The 22,657-nt window shown below is 38.2% G+C and overlaps 1 protein-coding gene across 1 annotated transcript in view; it reads right to left on the bottom strand.

Moving 5' to 3' along the window:
• The window catches only part of dtwd2 (DTW domain containing 2), a 395,350-nt gene that overhangs the window by 216,352 nt on the left and 156,341 nt on the right, over window positions 1-22,657 (bottom strand). The window contains exons 2-3 of the mRNA XM_028805260.2: window positions 20,143-20,233; window positions 15,412-15,506 (exon numbers count right to left, since the gene is read on the bottom strand). Of these exons, the coding sequence (XP_028661093.1) occupies window positions 15,412-15,506; window positions 20,143-20,233 (186 nt within the window). The remainder of the gene's footprint in view (window positions 1-15,411; window positions 15,507-20,142; window positions 20,234-22,657) is intronic.

The following is a 22,657-nucleotide window of genomic DNA, read 5'->3' as shown; positions in this document are numbered from 1 at the left end:
ACTGCTGATGATGTAGATCACTTTGTCTGTGCTGAAATTCCAAACAGAGAAACCTATCCTGAATTATGGTACAAAGTCATTAAACACACTCATTTAAAAGATTCAGCATGTTGGGACTCTAAAGATTCCAAATATTGTTTTTAAAGAAGTTCTGAAATAAAAGTGAAACTAATGAAATAGCAACAATTCAAAGAAAAACAAAATCTTAAAAGTGTGTATCTGGAAAACCAGGGGGTTGGTGAGCAAAGCGAGCAGAGGGCAAAGCCCCCTAGTATGTATATATATATATATACATACTGTATATATATGAACATATATATATGGACATACATGCAAGTGGCCTCATGTCAATAATAAAAAGTACATTTATTAGTATTCATTTTCTTCATTCATTTTTCATTTTCTTTTTTTTTTTCATAAAACCACCAAAAGCACAGAGTTTACCAGCAGCTGTTACACAAGAAATACAACTTTAAAAAACAACATGAGAGGAACTTTAGGTATGGAGATGTTTAGCAGCAGTGAGGCAGATTTAAAGTTGAACTTCCTATAATGTAGGACAAAAACCAACAGGAAACTTAAAAGAAGTCCTCAGTAGATGAGTAATTGGTTAAAAAAGAATTATGGGGCAATAGCAGTCATTGCCAGCCATATGTTTAATAGTGACTCTACATTGTTTAGGTTGGTGGCATGTTAATGTTAGCATCTAAGTTTTGAGAGAAATCTCAAAACAACTTACAATCGTAAGTAATTCAGGAAGTTATCTTTCTGAGTTCAGGCATCTGGATTTTTATCTTACATTTTGAACTTGTTGACCAGTTTTCCATTGACTTAGTTTTGACCCTTTGCTTGTTAACCAGCTTTACTCTTGGTTTTCTCCTCTACTAATCTTCATTTCCCAGTCCATTTACTTTATTAATCCTTTGAGACAAAACATTTTACAATGTGCTCACAACATTCCTGAACAGTCAACATGAGTCTGTAGAAGGGAAGTCACTAAAATGCTAGAGTTTTATGAGTAGGTAACAAAAACATTTGATCAGAGAGGCACATATGATATTATTTATCTTCATTTTCAGAACGTTTTTATTAAAGTTAATGCTACTTATCAAACTTCAGGAAGTGAAAATCAAAAGCAAATTATAGCCATGGGTACAAATTTAGTTCAAACAGCAACTTTTTCAGAATTATCTGATTTAAATGTGGGGTTCCTCATAGGTTGGATGTTCTTTTTAATATATATAAATGATCTGGATAAAATGTAATTAACAAGATTGTTAGGTTTACAGATGACACTAAATTAGGTGGATTGGCAGATAACCTCAAGTCAGAAAAAACAGTTCAATTGGACCTGGACAGAATTCTGACAGGCAGGTATATTTATTTACATGTTTTTGAAATAAGCCTCACTCTAAGTTTTTCAAACCAACTTGCATGGCACTTTTGTTGAAAACTGAAAATGTTTTCTCAACTGGCAGAGCTAGTTATATATTTTGATTTCAGCGGTTCAGTCTAAGGTTTAACAATAAAAGTGGCTGTTTCATATTCCAGCAACTGCCATTATTGCATAACACACTTATTCAGCAGGTATGCTAACACTCTCCAACAGGTCACCACCTGGACATTTGTGATTCTGAAGAGGCTAAAGATATTAAAAATAAACCGCCAAACTCCAGCATGCTGAGCCTGACAAAGCTGTGATATTTGTATAAATCTGACATACTGTATGCTGATAGCTATGGGGCATACTGACAACAGCTAAATAAAATAAAATCCATATTGAAAATGGCAAATAAAAGTAGCATGCATCAAAAATATTAATTTCTCCAGACAATCTGTATTTTATATTGACCAAATGGCTTACCAATCATAGAAAAAGCTTCAGATTCATAAAAATGAACTGAAACATTAATTTGTTAATTTTAAGACACTTTTGAAGGCTACAATAGTTATCAGCTTTCAAAAGAATCATTAATTAGTATGTCTGTTTGTATATATTGAATTGATTGGCACTTACATATTTTAACTGATGGATTGACTCAGTGAACTACTAGATGATCAATTAATTGAACTGTTCATTATTGATTTAAGGTGCTTTTGATCACTATTAACCATATCTGCAGTCAAATGCATCTTAAACTAAACACTGAGTGCTTGAAGATTAGTTGAGTACAGCTTGAGAATCCAGAATCAAGTAGTCCATGCATCAAATACATCAGAAATACAAATCCCTTCTTTATTATTATTTTTAAGGAAGTTAGACAATGGAGGAGACCAATCAGTCCCCCAAGCACCACCAAGTAATTTATGCATTGAATACATTACAAATAGTGGGGCAAAAATATCCTCTTTACTACTAACTTTAAGGACATAATTAACATGAAAACATACATTAGACAAATGAAGAAGACCATTCAGTCTACCAAGATCATTTGGTTTGCTTGTAACTAGTGTTGAATTGTGAATTTCGCCAAAGCTCTTTCACTGTGAATACACTATGTTCACCTGTAACATTGTTCGTCAAATATTTTCCTGGAAATGCTTTGCAAGGTCTATGTGACATCACACAGCTGCATGTCTACTGTAAGATCGTTGACAATTTGGCCATTGCTGTGTCACAAGCACTCATGGAGAAAAAAAAGGCATTTCAGCTACTGAAGTGCACTGAAGCCATCCCCTCTCACTCTGTCCATCAAACAATGCTGAGCAATATTGTTGCTTCTTCCACTTGCGGGCATTTGAACCTCCTGGGTTCTTTGATTGTCAAATGTGAATTGTCATTGAACTTAAAAAGATAAAAGATTGTTCTAAAGTCACAAAGGTTGAGAAACACTGCCAGATTTTCATTCCACATTTGTTTATAAAATGTTCCAAAAATTTGTAGTATTACTAGTGCTGCCAGCAGATCTATAACACTGATCACTGTGCCCTGGCAACACAGTACTGCATGGCTAATTATTCATGCAAATGAGCCATGTGCACAACATAAATATTAAAACAAGCCATAAAGGAGCCTTCCCCTTTCCCCTCCCCTCATCAGAAAGATTGGCACTCTCTCAGTGCAATGATTTATAGTTTATTTACTTACTGCTAGTTTTTGGATGTTTGGTTTTATTTTATTTGTGGTATTCATTCCACCTGCATCTTCTTTTGTCTGAGGCACAGCAAAGCACCTCACAGTTCAGATCATATATTTGGCCACAATAATTGGTCTAGAATTGTTGGTTGACTTTTCCCTTGCCCTCTAGGAAACTTAAAGGACCACTGCTCCATTATAATCTACTCAAAACTAGATCAGTTCCTCCTTCCACACTGACTTCAATGCATTTCATGGAGTTCTGTGAAGTTCACGAACATTTACATGATTTCACAGAAGTCAAGTTGAAGTAAATTCAGCAGGGTTCTGTGATGCACTAGTGTTCCACTGTAGGCTGAGCATTGAAATTGAAACTGAAGCCATACTATCTTGCACTTCTGACCAGCACCACGCAAAACAGACACTTTTATTAGACATACACACTTGGACACTATGTTTGTAATGCTGTTAGTCTGACTGGGGTGAGGTAGACAAAAAAAATGGAAAGGCTCAGGAGATGGATTAGACAAAAATTGTAGTCAAAACCAAGTAGGGATCAAAAACAGAAAGTAATAATGCACCTAGTAACAAAAGTCAAATACATAACCTAAACTGTAGTCAAAAATGAAGTACTAATTTCTTTAACCATTAATCATAAATAACATCTTGTTACATTACTAACATTTTTTGAAAGAAATATTCATAATCTCAGACGCTAACAGACATGTGACACTGGGTTATAAAGTGTTATATCTGTGACATCACAAGTTTAAACTCTGGGCCGCAATCCCCAGCAACAAATTCATAGCGTAATGGCAACTAAAGCACAATATGGCAAAACAAAAATGGTAACCACAAAACATAATGCCAGACAAAAGTGAATTAATCCTAAAGTAGCAATACAAATTAAATAATCTTTCCAAGACATTCTCAGAGATTCAAAACCCAAATTAAGACATGATTGATGATCAGAAACAAATGTATAGCAGCAGAAAAAAATTACATTCCATCAAGGCTATTTCACATGTGAATTATAGTAATTATATGATATACCAGGTGGAAGATATAAAGGTGAGCATTGCACACTTCCTGGTTGTCCAGGATTGTGGAAACAACCTAAAACTCTGTTTATAAGCTTTTTCTGTATTTTGATTATGTCTTTTGGTTTACATATTGGCTCTGTTTCCAATGCATTTTACCAGTTTTTGACCCTGTTGCTACACCCCTTAGCTATGATTTTGGTTTCTCATTCTGAGCTTGATTCTCCAATTCTGTTTCTCCGGTTATGACCTTGCATGGTTTGCATTACCAACTTTTGTCTCCTGATTCCATTCCCATTTCAGACAGTAGCCATTTAGTGCAGTCATTGTACTAAGTAAGTTTAGAAAAGTGTGGGTCACTGGCTGGATAAGAATATAAACTGTAATGAAATGGTAAATTTTGTACAATGTGCATAATAAGCATCTTTAAGTTTGTATAACACCTCAATAGCAAAATGTGAGAGTAGGCCTCAAAATAAAGAAAAGTCAGACCAGGACTAGATCTGGGCCTGAGAAACAGGCCTTACATCAGGAAGCCTAGATCCAAACTCAAATGGTGGGCTTTAATAATTAATAATAACTAGCCAACCCGCAGCGTACCATACGCCGCATAATTATTTATTGATGGGTGAACACTTTCTGAAAGACACAGTTGTCCAAATGGGGTGGATTTGAGGATACAACTGTGAGTGAATGAAAAGATGGAACTCTGGAGAGAGCAACATACAATTGTCCGTGACTGAAAACTGGTTTTGGCAGATACAGGCATATCTTTTTGAAAGTTTGTCCCTGTGCCTTATTAATTGTCATTGCAAAGGCCAATCTAACAGGAAATTGTTTGCGTGTAAAAGTAAACGGCAAATTTGAATTTGATGGGGTCAGGGAAATCCGGGTAATATGGACAGTTTGTGAGGTAGCAGCTGCGATTGTTTTACACTCTAGTACATTGCAGTGAATGCTGGTAACAGTCAGTCTAGTGCCTTTACAGAGACTCTGTCTTGTGTGCGTCTTGCTTGCCATGGTCTTAGTGAATTACATATATAGACAGATAGAAGATTATATCATAGAATGCACAGCGTAATAGTAAACTAAATGTAAAAACATTGAATAACACTGAGAAAACCTTGAACAACAGAGAAAACTTAACACTGCAAGAGTTCACGCTATAGCGCTACGAACCGCTTGCTAAAAACACTTTTTAATGAGTTTTAAACACAGAATGTGAATTTCCCCTTGGGATTAATAAAGTATCTATCTATCTATCTATCTATCTATCTATCTATCTATCTATCTATCTATCTATCTATCTATCTATCTATCTATCTATCTATCTATCTATCTATCTATCTATCTATCACAGGGAAAAAATGAACATTTGAAAAATCCGTAATTTAATAAACCACCAAGAAAAGTAACATTGCAACAATGCACGCTACGAACCGATCGCTGTAAACAGAAGTGAAAACAAAATCAAGCCCGGTGCATTCTTTAACTGCCTTCTCTGCCTTATGCGTCCAGCTCTCTCTCTTGCGCTGCCTGTGTGTGTGTCTTTCTCACGTGCCTGTGTGTGTGTGTCTCTCTCTCTCTCGCGCCTGTGTGTGTGTGTGTGTGTGTGTGTGTGTCTCTCTCTCGCGCACCTGTGTGTGTGTGTCTCTCTCTTGCGCACCTGTGTGTGTGTGTCTCTCTCTCTCGCACCTGTATGTGTGTGTGTGTCTCTCTCTCTCGCACCTGTATGTGTGTGTGTGTGTCTCTCTCTCTCGCGCACCTGTGTGTGTGTGTCTCTCTCGCGCGCCTGTGTGTGTCGCTCTTTCTCTCTCTGGCTTGCTCTCTCGCTGCACAGGGAATGCACAGGGAGAGACTGAACACGTGCAGAAATCATCGGCGCGCACAGCTGCTTAGTGAATTGTTGGTGGGCGGGGCTCTGTGAGTTGGCGGAGCGGCTGTGTCTTGCGTCTTGCATGTCATGGTTGGCTGCCTTAGTGAATTATGGGCGTGGCTCTGTCTTGCGTCTTGCCTGCCATGGTCGGCTGCTTTAGTGAGCGCCTGTGTGTGTGTGCGTGTTTGTGTGCATGTGTGTGTCTCTCTCTCGCGTGCCTCTGTGTGTGTGTGTGTGTGTGTGTGTGTGTGTGTGTCTCTGTGTCTCTCTTGCATGCCTGTGTGTGTCGCTCTCTCTCTCTCTCTTTCTGGCTCGCTCGCTCGCTGCACAGGGAATGCACAGGAAGAGACTGAACACGTGCGGAAATCTTCGGCGCACACGGCTGCTTAGTGAATTGTTGGTGGGCGTGGCTCTGTCTTGCGTCTTGCCTGCCATGGTCGGCTGCCTTAGTGAATTATGGTAGTGGCTCTGTCTCGCGCCTGTGTGTGTGTGTCTCTCTCGCACGCTTGTATGTGTGTGTGTCTCTCTCTCTCTCGTGCACCTGTGTGTCTGTGTGTGTGTGTGTGTGTGTGTGTCTCTCTCTCTCGTGCACCTGTGTGTGTGTGTCTCTCTCTGCCTGCCCATGGTCGGCTGCTTGGGCTGCCTTAGTGAATTATGGGTGTGGCTCTGTCTTGCGTCTTGCCTGCCATGGGCGTGGCTCTATTGTGCGTATCCCATGGTCGGCTCCTTAGTGAATTGTTGGCGGGCGGGGCTCTGTCTTGCGTCTTGCCTGCCCATAGTCGGCTGCTTTAGTGAATTATATATATATAGATTCTTTGCATTTATATAGCATTTTTCTCACTATTCAAAGCGCTCAGCAATTGCAGGTTAACGGCCTTGCTCAAGGGACCAACAGAGCAGAGTCTCTTTTGGCATTTATGGGATTCGAACCGGGAACCTTCTGATTGCCACTGCAAATCCCTAGCCTCAGAGCTACCCATAAGACACAAAATGAGGCTTGGCTTTTAAATTACAAAAACAAACAAAGTTCATTTAAAAAAAAAAAAAATGTATTTAAATAATCAAAAATTATAAACAAAAAAGCACAAGCTGGGGACAAAAGAGCAAAAAAAAAAAAAAGTCATAAAAAGGGTTTGCGTAAAGGCAACATAAGGGCAACACGGCCTGTCTAAAATCCAAGAGAAATATCTGTAAAACAGAAGCAGAAATCAAGAAATAACAAAAAATCCAAATAGGACTTATGATGATGATTATAACTCCACAACCAAAAATGATTCTCTTAAACATACGTATTAGCCCTCAACCAGAATATACATCCAGAAAGTATTCACAGCGCATCACTTTTTCCACATTTTGTTATGTTACAGTCTTATTCCAAAATGGATTAAATTAATTTTTTTCTTCAGAATTCTACACATAACACCCCATAATGACAACGTGAAAAAAATTTACTTGAGGTTTTTGCAAATGTATTAAAAATAAAAAACTAAGAAATCACATGTACATAAGTATTCACAGCCTTTGCTCAATACTATGTCAATGCACCTTTAGAAGCAATTACAGCCTCGTCTTTTTGAATATGATGCCACAATCTTGGCACACCTATTCTTGACCAGTTTCGCCCATTCCTCTTTGCAGCACCTCTCAAACTCCATTAGGTTGGATGGGAAGAGTCGGTACACAGCCATTTTAAGATCTCTCCAGAGATGTTCAATCGGATTCAAGTCTGGGTTCTGACTGGGCCACTCAAGGACATTCACAGAGTTGTCCTGAAGCCACTCCTTTGATATCTTGGCTGTGTGCTTAGGGTCGTTGTCCTGCTGAAAGATGAACCATCGCCCCAGTCTGAGGTCAAGATCGCTCTGGAGCAGGTTTTTATCCAGGATGTCTCTGTACATTGCTGCAGTCATCTTTCCCTTTATCCTGACTAGTCTCCCAGTCTCTGCCGCTGAAAAACATCCCCACAGCATGATGCTGCTACCACCATGCTTCACTGTAGGGATGGTGCCAGGTTTCCCCCAAATGTGACGCCTGGCATTCACACCAAAGAGTTCAATCTTTGTCTCATCAGACCAGAGAATTTTCTTTCTCATGGTCTGAGAGTCCTTCAGGTGCCTTTTGGCAAACTCCAGGCAGGCTGCCATGTGCCTTTTACTAAGGAGTGGCTTCTGTCTGGCCACTCTACCATACAGGCCTGATTGGTGGATTGCTGCAAAGATGGTTGTCGTCCTTCTGGAAGGTTCTCCTCTCTCCATAGAGGACCTCTGGAGCTCTGACAGAATGACTATTGGATTCTTGGTCACCTCCATGACTAAGGCCCTTCTCCCCTGATCGCTCAGTTTAGATGGCTGGCCAACTCTAGGAAAAGTCCTGGTGGTTTCGAACTTCTTCTACTTACGAATGATGGAGGCCACTGTGGTCATTGGGACCTTCAAAGCAGCAGAAATTTTTCTGTAACTTTCCCCAGATTTGTGCCTCAAGACAATCCTGTCTCGGAGGTCTACAGACAATTCCTTTGACTTCATGCTTGGTTTGTGCTCTCACATGAACTGTCAACTGTGGGACCTTATATAGTTAGGTGTGTGCCTTTCCAAATAATGTCCAATCAACTGAATTTACCACAGGTGGACTCCAATTAAGCTGCAGAAACATCTCAAGGATGATCAGGGGAAACAGGATGCACCTGAGCTCAATTTTGAGCTTCATGGCAAAGGCTGTGAATACTTATGTACATGTAAACTTTTTTCACGTTGTCATTATGGGGTGTTGTGTGTAGAATTCTGAGGAAAAACATGAATTTAATCCATTTTGGAATAAGGCTGTAACATAACAAAATGTGGAAAAAGTGATGCGCTGTGAATACTTTCCGGATGCACTGTATATTGGCTAAGGGTGGTCATTCAGCATTGATGTCACTGTGAACCTGCCTGTTAGGTTACTACCCACAGAACACAAGCTTTACAACAAAAAAGGCTAAATCATAAATCCACATAATACATAAATACTAAATAATTTGACAAAAAAATTTTTAAACCAAAAATTACTTAACAAAAAATGTAATATGCAAAACAACATTTCAAAAACAACAAAATGAAAATAAACCCTGGCTGAAACATGACAGAAACAGACTGAGGTTCACTTGTTGCACTCATGCTAGCTGATGATTCTCTACTGCTAAACCACATAGTCAGAGCACATTTAAAATACCATACAATAGAACACTTTTAACAGATTTATGACTGAGAGTGCATACTTTTTGTAACATGATGATTTCTGCATAATTAAAACTCATTATATATAACGAAAACCATTACACATCAACTGATTAAAAAATCCTGCTTAATATTCCTTAGCATTTTTAAAGTGGGAAATTTCACAGGTGTTGTAAACAAACAGGAGCACAGAAGATTATAATCACAAGCCCTTTTCATCTTGTTCATAGCAACATTCTAGCTAGTCAGATCGATCAACTCCCTCATTTATAACAACAGCAATTTATGAAAACATTCTCAAAATGAAACTAAGAATCTGATTCTCTTGAATTTATCCCCAGATAAATTAAGAAATAATAATATCCACCTGGCTAATTTAGAAAGAGAGAAAAAACTTGATTATAAAACACTATTAGTACTAAGCCTGACTTAGAGTATAACCAAATTCTAAAAATGTTTCTCGTAATGAGCAGCTATCTTACTTGTCCTCTATCTGTGCTCAATTATAAATGGCCCAGTTTAGGACATGGACATATGGCTATTTGAAGCCTTTATTTTGAAAGCTGCCTCACAGAAAGAGTCAAGGGGCCGCAGTTCTAAGAAGTTAACTAGCATTTATCAATATACATATGCACCACAGAGTGTTTGTATTAATAATAATGCATTTACCAAACAAGTCCACTTAGTTAATTCAGCAGCATGTGAGCCACCATCTATCCAGACAACATTGGGAAGAAGGCAGTAGCCAAATTTAGAAGGATAGGCACATTCATGCACACAGCCACACCTGACAGATTTAAAGATGCCAGTTACCTTAACTTGCATGTTATTGCAATGTTGATGGGAATCTGGAGCACCAAAAAAAAAAAAAAAACATGTAAGAAGATCGTGCCAACTCCATTTAGGCAGCTTTGAAACTCTGCCACCTTATTGCCTTACTGTATTTGTAATAATAAATTTACAAATATACTGTAGTAAACTATGATAGTTGACTTATATAAAAACAAAAGAAACAAGAAGACATACAGTAATAACTTATCAGTGTCAGTTTGAGTTTAGAACTTTTTTATGTTCGTGTTGTGTATAGTCTGTGCAGGTGGCATGCAAACATTTTGCTGTCTGAATCATATGTATTATATAAATAAAACACTTTAAACATTCCATGTAATTAGCTAATAGAGAGTACCATGTAGGTTAACCCATATGGCTACAGTATGTCAAGCAGCAGACAGCTTCTCTCTTTCTTGTCATCTAGGACAATGTCAGGAGATTGTACTGGTATAGTCCCATCTACAACTATCAGCATATCGCACATGGTGATCTCAGTGATGATGATGACATCTTTTGATATGTCCTTTGTGACAATTTAAGGGTCCCCGTGACCCCTTGAACCCTCAGACCAGACGTCAGACACCAGATAAAAGTCCAAAATGAATATTTATTATAATAATAAAGTGCACAAAGCACCACCATTCCACTATACTCAATAATAATCAAATGAACAATCCTCCAATCTCCCAGATGCTTAGCCACCCTGCCTCCCAACTCAGCTCAATCCGTCTGGGATTTCCCACAGTCCTTTATAGTCCTCGACCCGGAAGTGCTTCTGAGCCCTCAGTCCATGTGATTTTCCAGTACTTCCGGGTCAGGTAAAAACTTCTCTTTTTTCTTCAGCCCGGAAGTATATCATTTCTTCTGTTCCCGTGACTTGGAAATACTTCTGGGCTATACGGAAAATATAAATCCCTGGGCCTCCCTGCAGCGACTCCTGGCGGCCCCCATGGTATCCAGCAAGGCTGTGCATTAAAACTCCACTGTCCATGAGGCCCTGCTGGAATTTGGGGCACCTCCATGTTGCAGGGAGGGCTCCATCTGGCGGCCTGGGGGTATTGGCCGGGATGAATGGCCGGCCATATCCCACACCTTATAGTATCTGTTAGGCACTTGCAACCCCAGATTGTTGTACATTGCCCAGACTATGCAACTGGCCACCTTGATGTATTTGTTGATGTACTCAGATGGTGCAAGTTTTGTAGAGCCCACCACTACACTTGCACCATCTGTCTACCTACACAACCGGCACCTCCTGTTTCCTGGCTGCTTCAAGATAATTCCTCATTGTATCTGGTGTTGAGTGCCTGATCCTTGCCTACAATTATAATGCTTTCTGTCTTACCTATTAGGCCTGAGTCACATAATAATGTCACAGATTCTTCTTCTTTATTGATTGTTGGCCTTTCTAAATCTAGAATTGTCCATGTAGTGCAGCTGTGCGCAACCTGCGGCCGTACGGCCGCATGCGGCCGTGGGCAAGGACTTTGGCGGCCGTGGACGTGTATATTAAAGTGTACGTAATGGCGGCCGTGCAGGTGTAGGGTCTCTGGACTCCAGCGAGTAAGGGGTCTCAACGCCGCGGAATCTTTGTCGGCCGGGTCGGTATGGTGACACCGAAAGCCGATTTGCTTACTTGAATATTAAGTTCGGTTGAAATGGGCTGACACCCAGGAGTACATTTGAAGTCACGTGACTAGCGGCTAGCCAATATGGAACTGAGAAGGAAATGGGAGTGTACGCCTGTACAGCCTTGTGGCTAAGTCCATACACTGCCTATCGCCATTAGCAAACGGTCATCATATGTGCGAAGCAGCGTTTTCCAGAATGAAATATCTGAAAAACAAGTACCGAACCCGATTGGTAGACAGCAATCTAGAGTCTGGAATACGGCTAATGGTCTCCAGCGAGTCCCCTGACTTTGCAAGTCTGTCTGCAAACATGCAAGAGCAAGGAAGCCATTAATGGCGATGTTTTCCAAACTTCCTGAAACAATTGCTGTAAAGGTTTTTTGTCCTATATGACGTTTCGTAGACATTTTTTTACATATGTAGACCAGTAAATTGAATATTGTCAGATATATCATACTCTGTTTTAATGTGTAATCTGTAAATTTTTACATAAATCATAAAACATTATTAAGTTTACTTGGACTTACTGGCGGCCGTTATTAAAGTAAAAAGTCTGTAGTGCGGCCGTTATTAAAGTAAAAAGTCTGTAGTGCAGCCGTCAATAGCGGAAAGGTTGCGCATGCCTGATGTAGTGGATTGCTCTTCAGAAGTTATATTTTCTCTTTCTTAACACCATACTTGACCGTGTCAATGTCAGCCTCTTTTTGCCTGCATCATTCTCTTTCACCATCCTGGTGAACTTATTTTGGCCTAGTTTTACAGTATATCACTTAAGTCAATTGTTGCAAGTAGTTGTTAATTTGATTTGTCCATGTTCACCATTTTGTCTCTTGATGTAAAGTAATTCAACAGCAGCCTATGGATGATGGATACTCCTGACTGTAAAGAGATTTTCTTGTCTTCCAATCCATCTTTAACCAATCTACAATTCCAAAGCTGTAAGCTATAGCTGATTTTAAGCATTTGACTTGATATTAATTATTGTTGTTATAAATATTATTATTTATAATAATAAATAATTATTATATTATAATATAATATTTATATTATTACCTTTTTTCAAAGAAAATTTCAAAATTAAATTATTATTATACAGGTTAGTGTTTGCCTAAATAATTAATGCTACCATTTTCTAATCTTGCAGAACACCACTATCATAGATCCAAATAACTCCAAGCAGTGCTAATCCTTTCTAAACACTGTCACAAACACGTGTTACAGGAGTGTGCTGTACCAGAATTAAAATGGATGATGGGTTTAGATACGACATAGTCACTAACCTCACTTCCTTCCAGACAAGTGACCTTACTTTCAGTGTGCTTTTCTGGTCAACGACAAATTAATGAATCAACCCAACCAGATATTGATCTTCAATTCAAAGTAGAGGCTGTCATTTAGTGTGAGCAGTCTCATCAGATGCTAAAATGATTGGTATCGCATTTCAATACATTGTAGTATAGTGGCGGGACATTGTACACGGGGTTTGCCTTTGTCATGCTCATTTTAACCTTTTTAAATTCAAAAAGTTAACTATCCTATAGCAATACATGTACAATTAGATGGCGAAAGACAAAAGTATCTTAGGAAATGTTTACCAAAAGAAGATGAAATTTGTTGACATTTTGAAAAGCCTGTGGACATATTGTTTTTTTGAATGGGTAAACCTTTATTGCAAAATGTCAATGGGTAAAACTAGCCAACAGGGTCATGTACATATATAGTTGGAGCACCCACATTGTGACATGTCAATCAGAACAAATGTGCCCATACAGCCTGAGCACATATACGACAGGTGACTCTATTGTGCAGTGTGCCTAGTCATTGGAACACAATTTCTAAAAATCACATAAGGTATGCCCGACCTTAATTGTTATTAAGTAGAACATTAGAACAATTTTGACAAAAATAGGCCATTTAGCCCAATAAAACTCATCAATCCTAAATAACTGTTTATTTATTTATTAAATTAATTTATTAAGATTTGAGGAGTTTAGTAGTTTTGAGGAAGCCAGAATAAAGGAAAGTTGCAGTACAGCTTCCATTAAATATAAGCTATTAAAAATGAATCCTTTGTGCTCTGTAAAGTTTCATTTTGGTTGTGTTGAGTGGTAGTGACATTTATGGGTGCTGAAGACTGAGTTCGCTCCAGATGACTCAAATATTATGGTGAAAGGAGTTGGAAACTCTGAAAATACAAGGATCTGGAAATCATGATCGGCAGGATGTGAAATGTAAAGACAAGAATTGTGTTAGCCATATTTGGAGAATTAGGAATACTCAAGAAGGAATTCAATCATAATCTGTTGTTCCAGGCCATCCATCAGCTGTCATTAATGGGAACTGCATACATCCTGCATAACATGCTATGATAAATTACTTTGATATCCTGTTTAAAGTGGATTTCTCACAGACATCCAACAAAATTTAAAGAAAAAAAAAGATAAATAATAATACTAATAATAGTAATAGTAATAATAAAAAAACACAAACCTTTAAGGGGAACTGTTCAAATGACACATAGATATTAACAAGACTGTGTAAAAGCCCAGGTCTCTTGAGATATGTAATGCAAAAGAATAAGGATGCACAAACAGCAGCACAGCTCAGGTGCAAAATTACAAATTTAAGTAATTATTTAAATTGCACCATTAATTAAACTCAAGGGATGTTGGAAACAGAATCTCTTAGTTCAACAAAAATATTAAATTACCATCTTCAAACTGTGATTTTAAAATGAAAGCATAACCATTCAATAAAGTTCATATAAATTTCACACATGGTAAATTTAATATAAAACAACGTAACATATTCAAAGATATTTAATTCAATTCAGGATAGTTTCCTGGCAGAATTAGGAGCCATACTAAAACCAGCCCTGGAAAGGTGAAGCAGTTCATTATGGGGCCCACTTAATCACTCACCCACAACACAAATTTGTAATTTTTTCAATTAACTTAATATGAATATGTTTGGGGACATAGGAGGACAACCCCCTCATGTACAGGGAGTACACATAAACTCTACACAGACAATGATTGGGCATGGAATTCCAGCTCTTGATGGCAGATCCATGAGACACCATCACTAATCATTGTGTCACAGTGCCCTACTCCTTCAATTGCATTTGGAGTCAGTTCATTCTGTCGCAAAACACTCAGTTAAAACAAGCATTTCCTTATATAAGCTTAAATTTAACATTCATACTTTGAATAGCTGCTAATAACTTAATCACTAATTTTCATGGGACACCACATATACACTTACCCCAGGATAATTTAGACTATAAAAATAATCAGAAAGTGTGTATTTGGGATGTGGTTCAAACACAACTCACATTCTACACACTAGCGACCAAAGTCCAAAACAGAAAGGGAGTCCAGCTTCTCTGATATGATAATGACAAATACTGGTCAAATAAACACAATCGTGCACCACTGTTTCCTACCAGTTATCCCAGATGTGAATATTCCAAGCTACAACACAGACTCTCCACCTACCTATTAATTTCCAGCCTCTTTGTGCAACTGCTAAACAGACCAGGGGGTGTACATGGTTTTGAGTCAGAAGCCACAACAAACAGGTTTCTAAAAACACTGTGCATTGCTATCAAACACCACAGGTCTTAACTGTTAACATATTCAAACAAGAATTGCTAAGTCGTTAACAACAACATAACAATTCAACTGGAGCCAGAACACTGAGACCCTGAATTGGGTTATGATTATGGAAAATTAAATAGTATTACCTGTCTTCACTAAACCTCCTTCCAACTAAAACCTTGCACTTTCCAGGCGGAAGACAAGCTGCCAGAAGTGGAACTGTACGCAGAACTCGACTTTCCTAAAGGACCAAACAATGAAGAAAAAAAATGCTTTAGGAAATTAGTCACACACACTGATGTAAAGATTATATTATATAAAATTACTACGGAAAATTGGCCGGGAAGATGACAAACTGATGTAGCATGTAGAATTAACTTCCTGAATAATCTAACACCAGGGGCTGGCTCTGACACGTAAGGATGGGTTAACAGTTTAATTATTCTAAGATTGATTCATTTCATGACAAATTCACAAGTGGATTATTTGTTTAACAGAGGGGGAAACAGGTGTGCTTTTTGTTTTGTTTTTTTTTTTGATCACCCAGACTACAAAAAACTTTCTTTTTTACTATTTGAAAAGAAACTTGACCATTTAAATAGCTGGGAAATCTTCCATCTACTCTCATTAATGTGGAATAAGTGCTTTTCTGGACTTAATACAAGAATTACATATTAATCAGAGTTTCAAATGTTCATTTATGTTTCCCACTTATTCATTTTGACATTGGAAGGGAGGAACAATGGCATGCTGGTTAGTGCTACTGCTCTGCTGCCGGTTTTCAGAGATTTATATCATGTGCCTGGTTCTTGTATGCATGGAGTTTACAAGTCTTCCTCCGGACCCCATGTTTTCCTCCTGTGTGCCCAAAGATGTGTATGTTAGGTTAAATACTAATTCCACATTCTTTTTTATTGATTTTATTAAAAGCATGTAACATTCCATGCAATCAAGTCACGCTTAACAAAACTATATTCAACCAACTATTTTCAAGAGAAGGATAGTAAGGCCAACAGCTAGAGTAAAACTTTAACAGCAGAAAAGAGGGAAGAGAAAATACTTTTCCCCAATATAAATGCTTATTCTAAAATGTTATTGATTAGATGCTACCAGGTTTTAAAAAGTTTTGAACAAATCCTCTAAGTAAGATCCTCTAAGTTTTTCCAATTTCAAATAGTATATAACATCAGTTACCCACTGACTTAAAAGAGGTGGGTTAGGATTCCTCCAGTTGAGCAAAATAAGTCTACGTGCTAGTGATGAGGTAAAGGCAATTACAGTTTGTTTGTCCTTCTCTACTTTAAACCCATCTGGGAGTACACCAAACACAGCTGTTAATGGATTAGGAGTGACTGTGACACCAAGGCTGTCTGATAGGCATTTAAAGATTATGTTCCAGATTGATGTTAATTTGGTACATGCCCAAAACATGTGGCCCAGTAAGGCTTAGCCTCGATCGCAACATTTGAACGTTGGGACTTGCCCTGGAAACATTTTTAACAATTTTATACAAGATAGATATGCTCAATAAAAGATTTTAAAATGAATAACAGAATTAGAGTGAATTCGGTGCATGGCTACTTTCTACTCCATTTCTGAAATGTTGAATAAGAGATCTTTTTTCCACTGTACTCTGGGATCTTTGAAAGGAAGGGACTTTAAAATGTTTTTATATATTATAGAAATGCTGTCTGAGTCTTCAAGACTGATTGCATCTTGCCTGAGGAAGATGTCTGAGTTGCCTCAGAAGGTTGCATATTATAATCTTTTTAGTTAGAAAATGAAAGGCTTCATTTGTTTTTATGGAATATTTCCTGTAGACACCTCAGCAGTTCAATGTAATGTCGCTGATTAACAGTCTGCCTAGTGGGAACAAACTCACTATGAAGAAGTCTTTCAGTGTGGAAAAACATAATCATCATTTTCTCTTGAAAATCTGCCATGGTGGCTTGGAGAAACAAAAAAATCACCCAAGTCATTTGTGTAATTTCAGAATAGACAGCAGAAATATGCACTCGACTAACACAGTACAATGACACTTGGTAGACTGATTAACCATACTGTATGCATACAATGCCTAGTGGTGAATTCAATAACTAAACCCTACTCCCATGCTATTTACCAATTCCGGGAATTTTTGGGTCCTTCCTTGTATGTTTGAATACATTATGATAAAATGGTCTTTTATTTGTTTTAAAAACTTTTAGAATGTCTGGACCTGAAGAAGTGGTGGTAATCGACAAACAAGTTGGCCTTAAGGCCTTTGTGAAATTTGCATCTAGGCATATCTGGATTCAGCTTTTTTAACACTAGAATTTGTAAAGCCTACCAAAAAACCTGTAATCCTGACCCACCTTAAATCCCTTCGCACCTCTACATCAGTGTCTTTAGTTTTGTAAATGCATCGATCAGCACAAGAAGCAAGCAGCCTGCTGTCCCATCCCCCACTTTGACGGAGCTCAGCTCAAGCAAAAAGTTCTCCCAGCTCAAGCTAAGGTTCCTTATCTGCATGTGATGTGCCTGGAGTTGTACAGGGTAAATAATACAGTATATCGTTATTTGGAATACATGCATTTCATGCATGTTCTGTGTCTACAATGATCTGGGTAAGTGTAGAATGAAAGAAAACACATACCTAAAGCAGAAACTTTTTTCCATGTTATACTAATAATTACGAGAAGTGTATAATGTGTGAAGACTTTAGTCCAAATATCAAATAAACATGTGCACTTTTATTCAAGAATATATCCAAAGAAAAAAAAAGCATTCAATTTTCATGTGGCTGTCGATGAGTTAAAACCTCAAGCTCAAATGTCAATCGACAGGGAGTTTAGACATATTCTTGAATGGTGCAGAGGTAAGAACTGCTGCCTTATAACCCAAAAGTCCCAGGTTCGAGACTGGGCGCTCCACGTTTTGAGTAGTGAGCTGCTATCATTATTATTATTTCTACAATATAATAAAAACATGCATTTGATTTGAGTCTGTAACAACCGGTATAAATTTTGGCTGCTTGTAAAAGTTAGCTCTCGTTTTTTTATTATTCAGTTTTATTTTCTCAGTAATGTTCAAGTGTTACAACAAACTTGCCTCTCCCTCTCTGAGTTGATGGTATTTATCTCCATTCTTTGCACGAGAGCAGTGTTGTGGCTGATTCCTGTCCCATTTTATTTATGGTGCCAAACAGAGTTGAGTTGTGTTGCAGCAGTCTATTAGCCGGTGAAAGCATTGTGAAGAAGCTGTCTGTTGCTGCGGTCCTGCCTTTGTCCAGTCTGATAGAGGCCATGGGACATCATATCTTTGATTGTCGGTACAACAAATAGTTCTGACTAGGCAAAAAAGTTTCTGCTTTAGGTATGTGTTCAGCATTTCTTGCATTTCCAGCATTTCTTTTCATTCAACACTTACCCAGATCTATGTAGACACGGAACATGCATGAAATGCATGTATTCCAAATAACAATATACTATATTATTTACCTTATACAACTCCAGGCACATCACACTCAGATAAGGAGCTTTGGCTTGAACTGGAAGAACTTTTTGCTTGAGCTGAGATCCATCAAGGCAGGGGATGGGATTGCAAGCTGCTTGCTTCTTGTGCTGAACTAGCATTTACAAAACAAAAGACGCTGATGGAGAGGTGCAAAGGGATTTAAGGTGGGCCGGGATTATGAGTTTTTTTGTAGGCTTCAGGAATTCTAGTGATATGACACTAAGGCTTGAGTGGAAATTGCACATACCTGTATTTATAATTACATATTTAGTTATTTACTTTTTAGTGCCTTATTAGAAATGTACAACTGATCTGATCCAGAAATATTATCAAATTCAGTACTATTCATTTAGAAGATATGTAGTTCAGATTTAGCACATTTTGAAGTCAGTAAACACTGCAGGCCTTTTAGTTGTTTGTTCTGTTTGGACTAAGGGCCACAGAGTGACAGTATGTATGATGGACTTAAAGCCTTTCAATAATGACTGCTGACTTCCAAAATTACTCTTGCAAAGATCAAAGAAGTAACCCTAGGATAGAAGAAAAATGGCTGCCACTTCCAATGGCATAGGGAATTGAACATGGACAGTACAAGGATGACAGCACAATCTTTGGAAGGCTGACCAACCAGAAGTCTGGAGGTGAGAGAGATTGTTCATTGCTGGAGAAAGATAGCAAGCTCACAGTCATCTCTGTGACATTTAGGATAAAGCTTTTGTATAGCACACAGCTTAATTAAGACATATTGCTTTTAGTGTTATTATTCAGGCTGTTAAATTATTCTGTTTTCTCCAAACCTTGTATAATAAATGGGAAAATGTACATGATTTGAGAAACAAAAGTATAACATAAATAATACCTGGGTTTCACATTTCAGTAAAGCACTGGGTTAAAATAAAAAAAGAGAAATGAGGCTTTAGTCATGCTTTCCTTTTTACTTCAAGCCCTCCTTCATGGTCTGTAACCACAACCACAAGGTTTACTTGTTTGATAAATGAGAAAGTTCTCATGAATCAATAACTGATTACAGTTTGTATCCATTTAAAATTACCCAGAGTGATTTTATAGGTTTCTAAGATTTTGATATTAAAGGCATGATGAAGAATGAGACTATTTTAATGGCTTTCTTTCAGCATGCAATTAAATTAAACAAGAAACCACCCTTCAACAGAAAGTTGCAAGTTGGACACGCAGATGAAGTGAAATGAGGAAGAGGCTATCAAGTTGTCATCAAGCCTTCAGTTTAATCAGCAGTCCCAATGCCCTGCAAATAAAAAACTCTGCAAAAGTTTTGTGAGGGTGGACTTCCACCAGCCACATCCTACTTGCCGTCTTATCCCTGCTGGAAGCTGACCTTTGCCCCTTCCCACGGTCTTACTCACCTCGGCAGGATGCTGAACGATATACAGACACGTGGAGACATCCAGTGGGTCAACAGGGAGGAAAGGGCACAAGCAGACCTTCTGTGGGCGGCTGAGATGACAAAACAGAAACGTATAAAAAACATTTATTACATTGGAAAGGTCCAGTGCTCGTTGACATATTTTTCCTTTTAAGATGCATGTTTAAAGTTTTAAGCTTGAATTAAACATTTCATTCTTACTTTTGATAATTGGTAAAAAAAAATTACGCACTTTTTAAAAGCATTATGAATGTCTATTTAATATATTTTACAGATCATCATAATACAGCTTTCTATGCCTAGAACATTACTTATTCATATAAAGATTACAGTTTGCATTCAATTCCTGTCATTAATCTTTGAGTAAACCAGAATGACCTTTTGCAATTTCAATAAAATAATTTCACCTATACATAATATGTGGATAGCCTGAGATTACCATCTGAATTACATCTCCCAGACTCAAATTAAAACCTAAGAGTGACCATTATACAATTAAAAAGAAAATTGCTGTTTCATTATGTAGATTTGTTCCTGGTCACACTGGAGATTTTATGACAGGAATTAGTTTCAATGTTTTTTTTTTTACTTCATTGAAAACACTAATCTTTAAAAACAGAATTGTTCATCAGCTTATAACTTTTTGCTTACCGTACAAGACTACTGAATTTTAAACAGTAGCCACAATGAAGTAAAATTATAGTCAAAGAAAAATTAAAAATATGTCTACCACTGGGCGGCATGGTGGCGCAGTGCGTAGCGCTGCTGCCTCGCAGTTGGGAGACCTGGGGACCTGGGTTCACTTCGCGGGTCCTCCCTGCGTGGAGTTTGCATGTTCTCCCTGTGTCTGCGTGGGTTTCCTCTGGGTGCTCCGGTTTCCACCCACAGTCCAAAGACATGCAGGTTAGGTGGATTGGCGATTCTAAATTGGCCCTAGTGTGTGCTTGGTGTGTGGGTGTGTTTGTATGTGTCCTGCGGTGGGTTGGCACCCTGCCCGGGATTGGTTCCTGCCTTGTGCCCTGTGTTGGCTGGGATTGGCTCCAGCAGACCCCCATGACCCTGTGTTCGGATTCAGCGGGTTGGAAAATGGATGGATGGATGGATGTCTACCACTACAACTTCCTCAAGCTCTGCCAGAAAAGAAAACACCAACATATTGTACAGAACATTTAACCTGCGATTATTATGGCTGAATTGAGTCCAGCCAGACAAAATTTGTTTGCATTACAGTAGAGCCTCAGATAAGCAGTGGATAATGGATGGATGGATTACAGCAGAGATGGGTTAACATCTTTTTAAAGGGAGGAAACAAACGAGTTTTCCAAAGTTAAAGCTGAGTTCTGTTACAAGAATTGTAAAACAGAAAGATCTTCCTAAATAGTTTTGCTTATCTTAATAGCTTGAGATTTAAAGCTTGCAATATGTCTCAATGTATGTAACTATCTTTAATAGCACTATTGTCACAATGTCATATTCACATGACACATGAATTGTGTGCCTAGCATCCACACTTTATCATGATGGTGCCCATGAAAAACAAACATATAAATGATGACTAAATATTAAATATGGAAAAAACATTTGAAAACATTTGATTAAATGAAATAACAACACCAATAACAATTTCTAACAGTGACAACCAAACTGGAGAGCTGAAAAATGGAAAAAGAACAACTACATTGTTTTTTTCTCCCATATCTCAAAGACATCGGCGGAGAGGATGGAAGTCAAGATGAAGATTAAGTCATAGTAGACAAGGAGAAAGATTGATTTATACCCTTAGGGAGCTAGGGTGCAGTAAACCACAGTGAATACCCTGTTGATAACAAAAGAGGACAAGGATCCCAGCATTTTCAAGAGAAAGGAGCTGACTCAGAGATGATGTGGCTTCACAGTTGTCTAAAATGCACTCTAATTCTGTAATTGATCATAGAGATGGCCATGTGAATTAGCTCCAGGTAACATTTTAAATCTCCTTCTAACCTATCTGCATTATTTGATGTCAGGAGATGAGCTGAGGTAGAGATTTCACTGTCCCCGTGTTGGAGGGTAAGTGGAAGAGTCACCCCCTTTTGGGTAGTTAATGACTTACCTGTTATTTTGCAGATCTACTGGCACAAGAAGGCTTAATTCTGCAACTTATTAGCTTCTTTGAGCTTTCTATATAAGCCTTAGCTTCTTTGATATTTGAAATCAGACCAGAATACCAACTATACACACAAAATAACATTTTTACCAGTCAAAATAAAATTAATTTATATGTTATCGTGCAATGTGGGTTCACTCATCCATATGCTCAACATCTGACATGCTACACCTCAAGAACCAAACCACTCTCACATTCACCTCCACAAGGTCTCTATCAGCTTAGTTTAACTACACTATCTCTGACATTCTGACCAGGCTTCCAGGTACACTATATCGAGTGCCCCCTACATGGCCACTAAGACCACGTTTCAGTGATGTCACATATTCACCATGTAATTAGATCTAAT

This window comes from Erpetoichthys calabaricus, chromosome 7 (assembly GCF_900747795.2).
Source record: "Erpetoichthys calabaricus chromosome 7, fErpCal1.3, whole genome shotgun sequence".
In the NCBI taxonomy this organism is placed as follows: Eukaryota; Metazoa; Chordata; class Cladistia; order Polypteriformes; family Polypteridae; genus Erpetoichthys; species Erpetoichthys calabaricus.
Note: the sequence above shows the minus strand (reverse complement) of the source record. Positions and strands in the feature narration are given on the sequence as shown.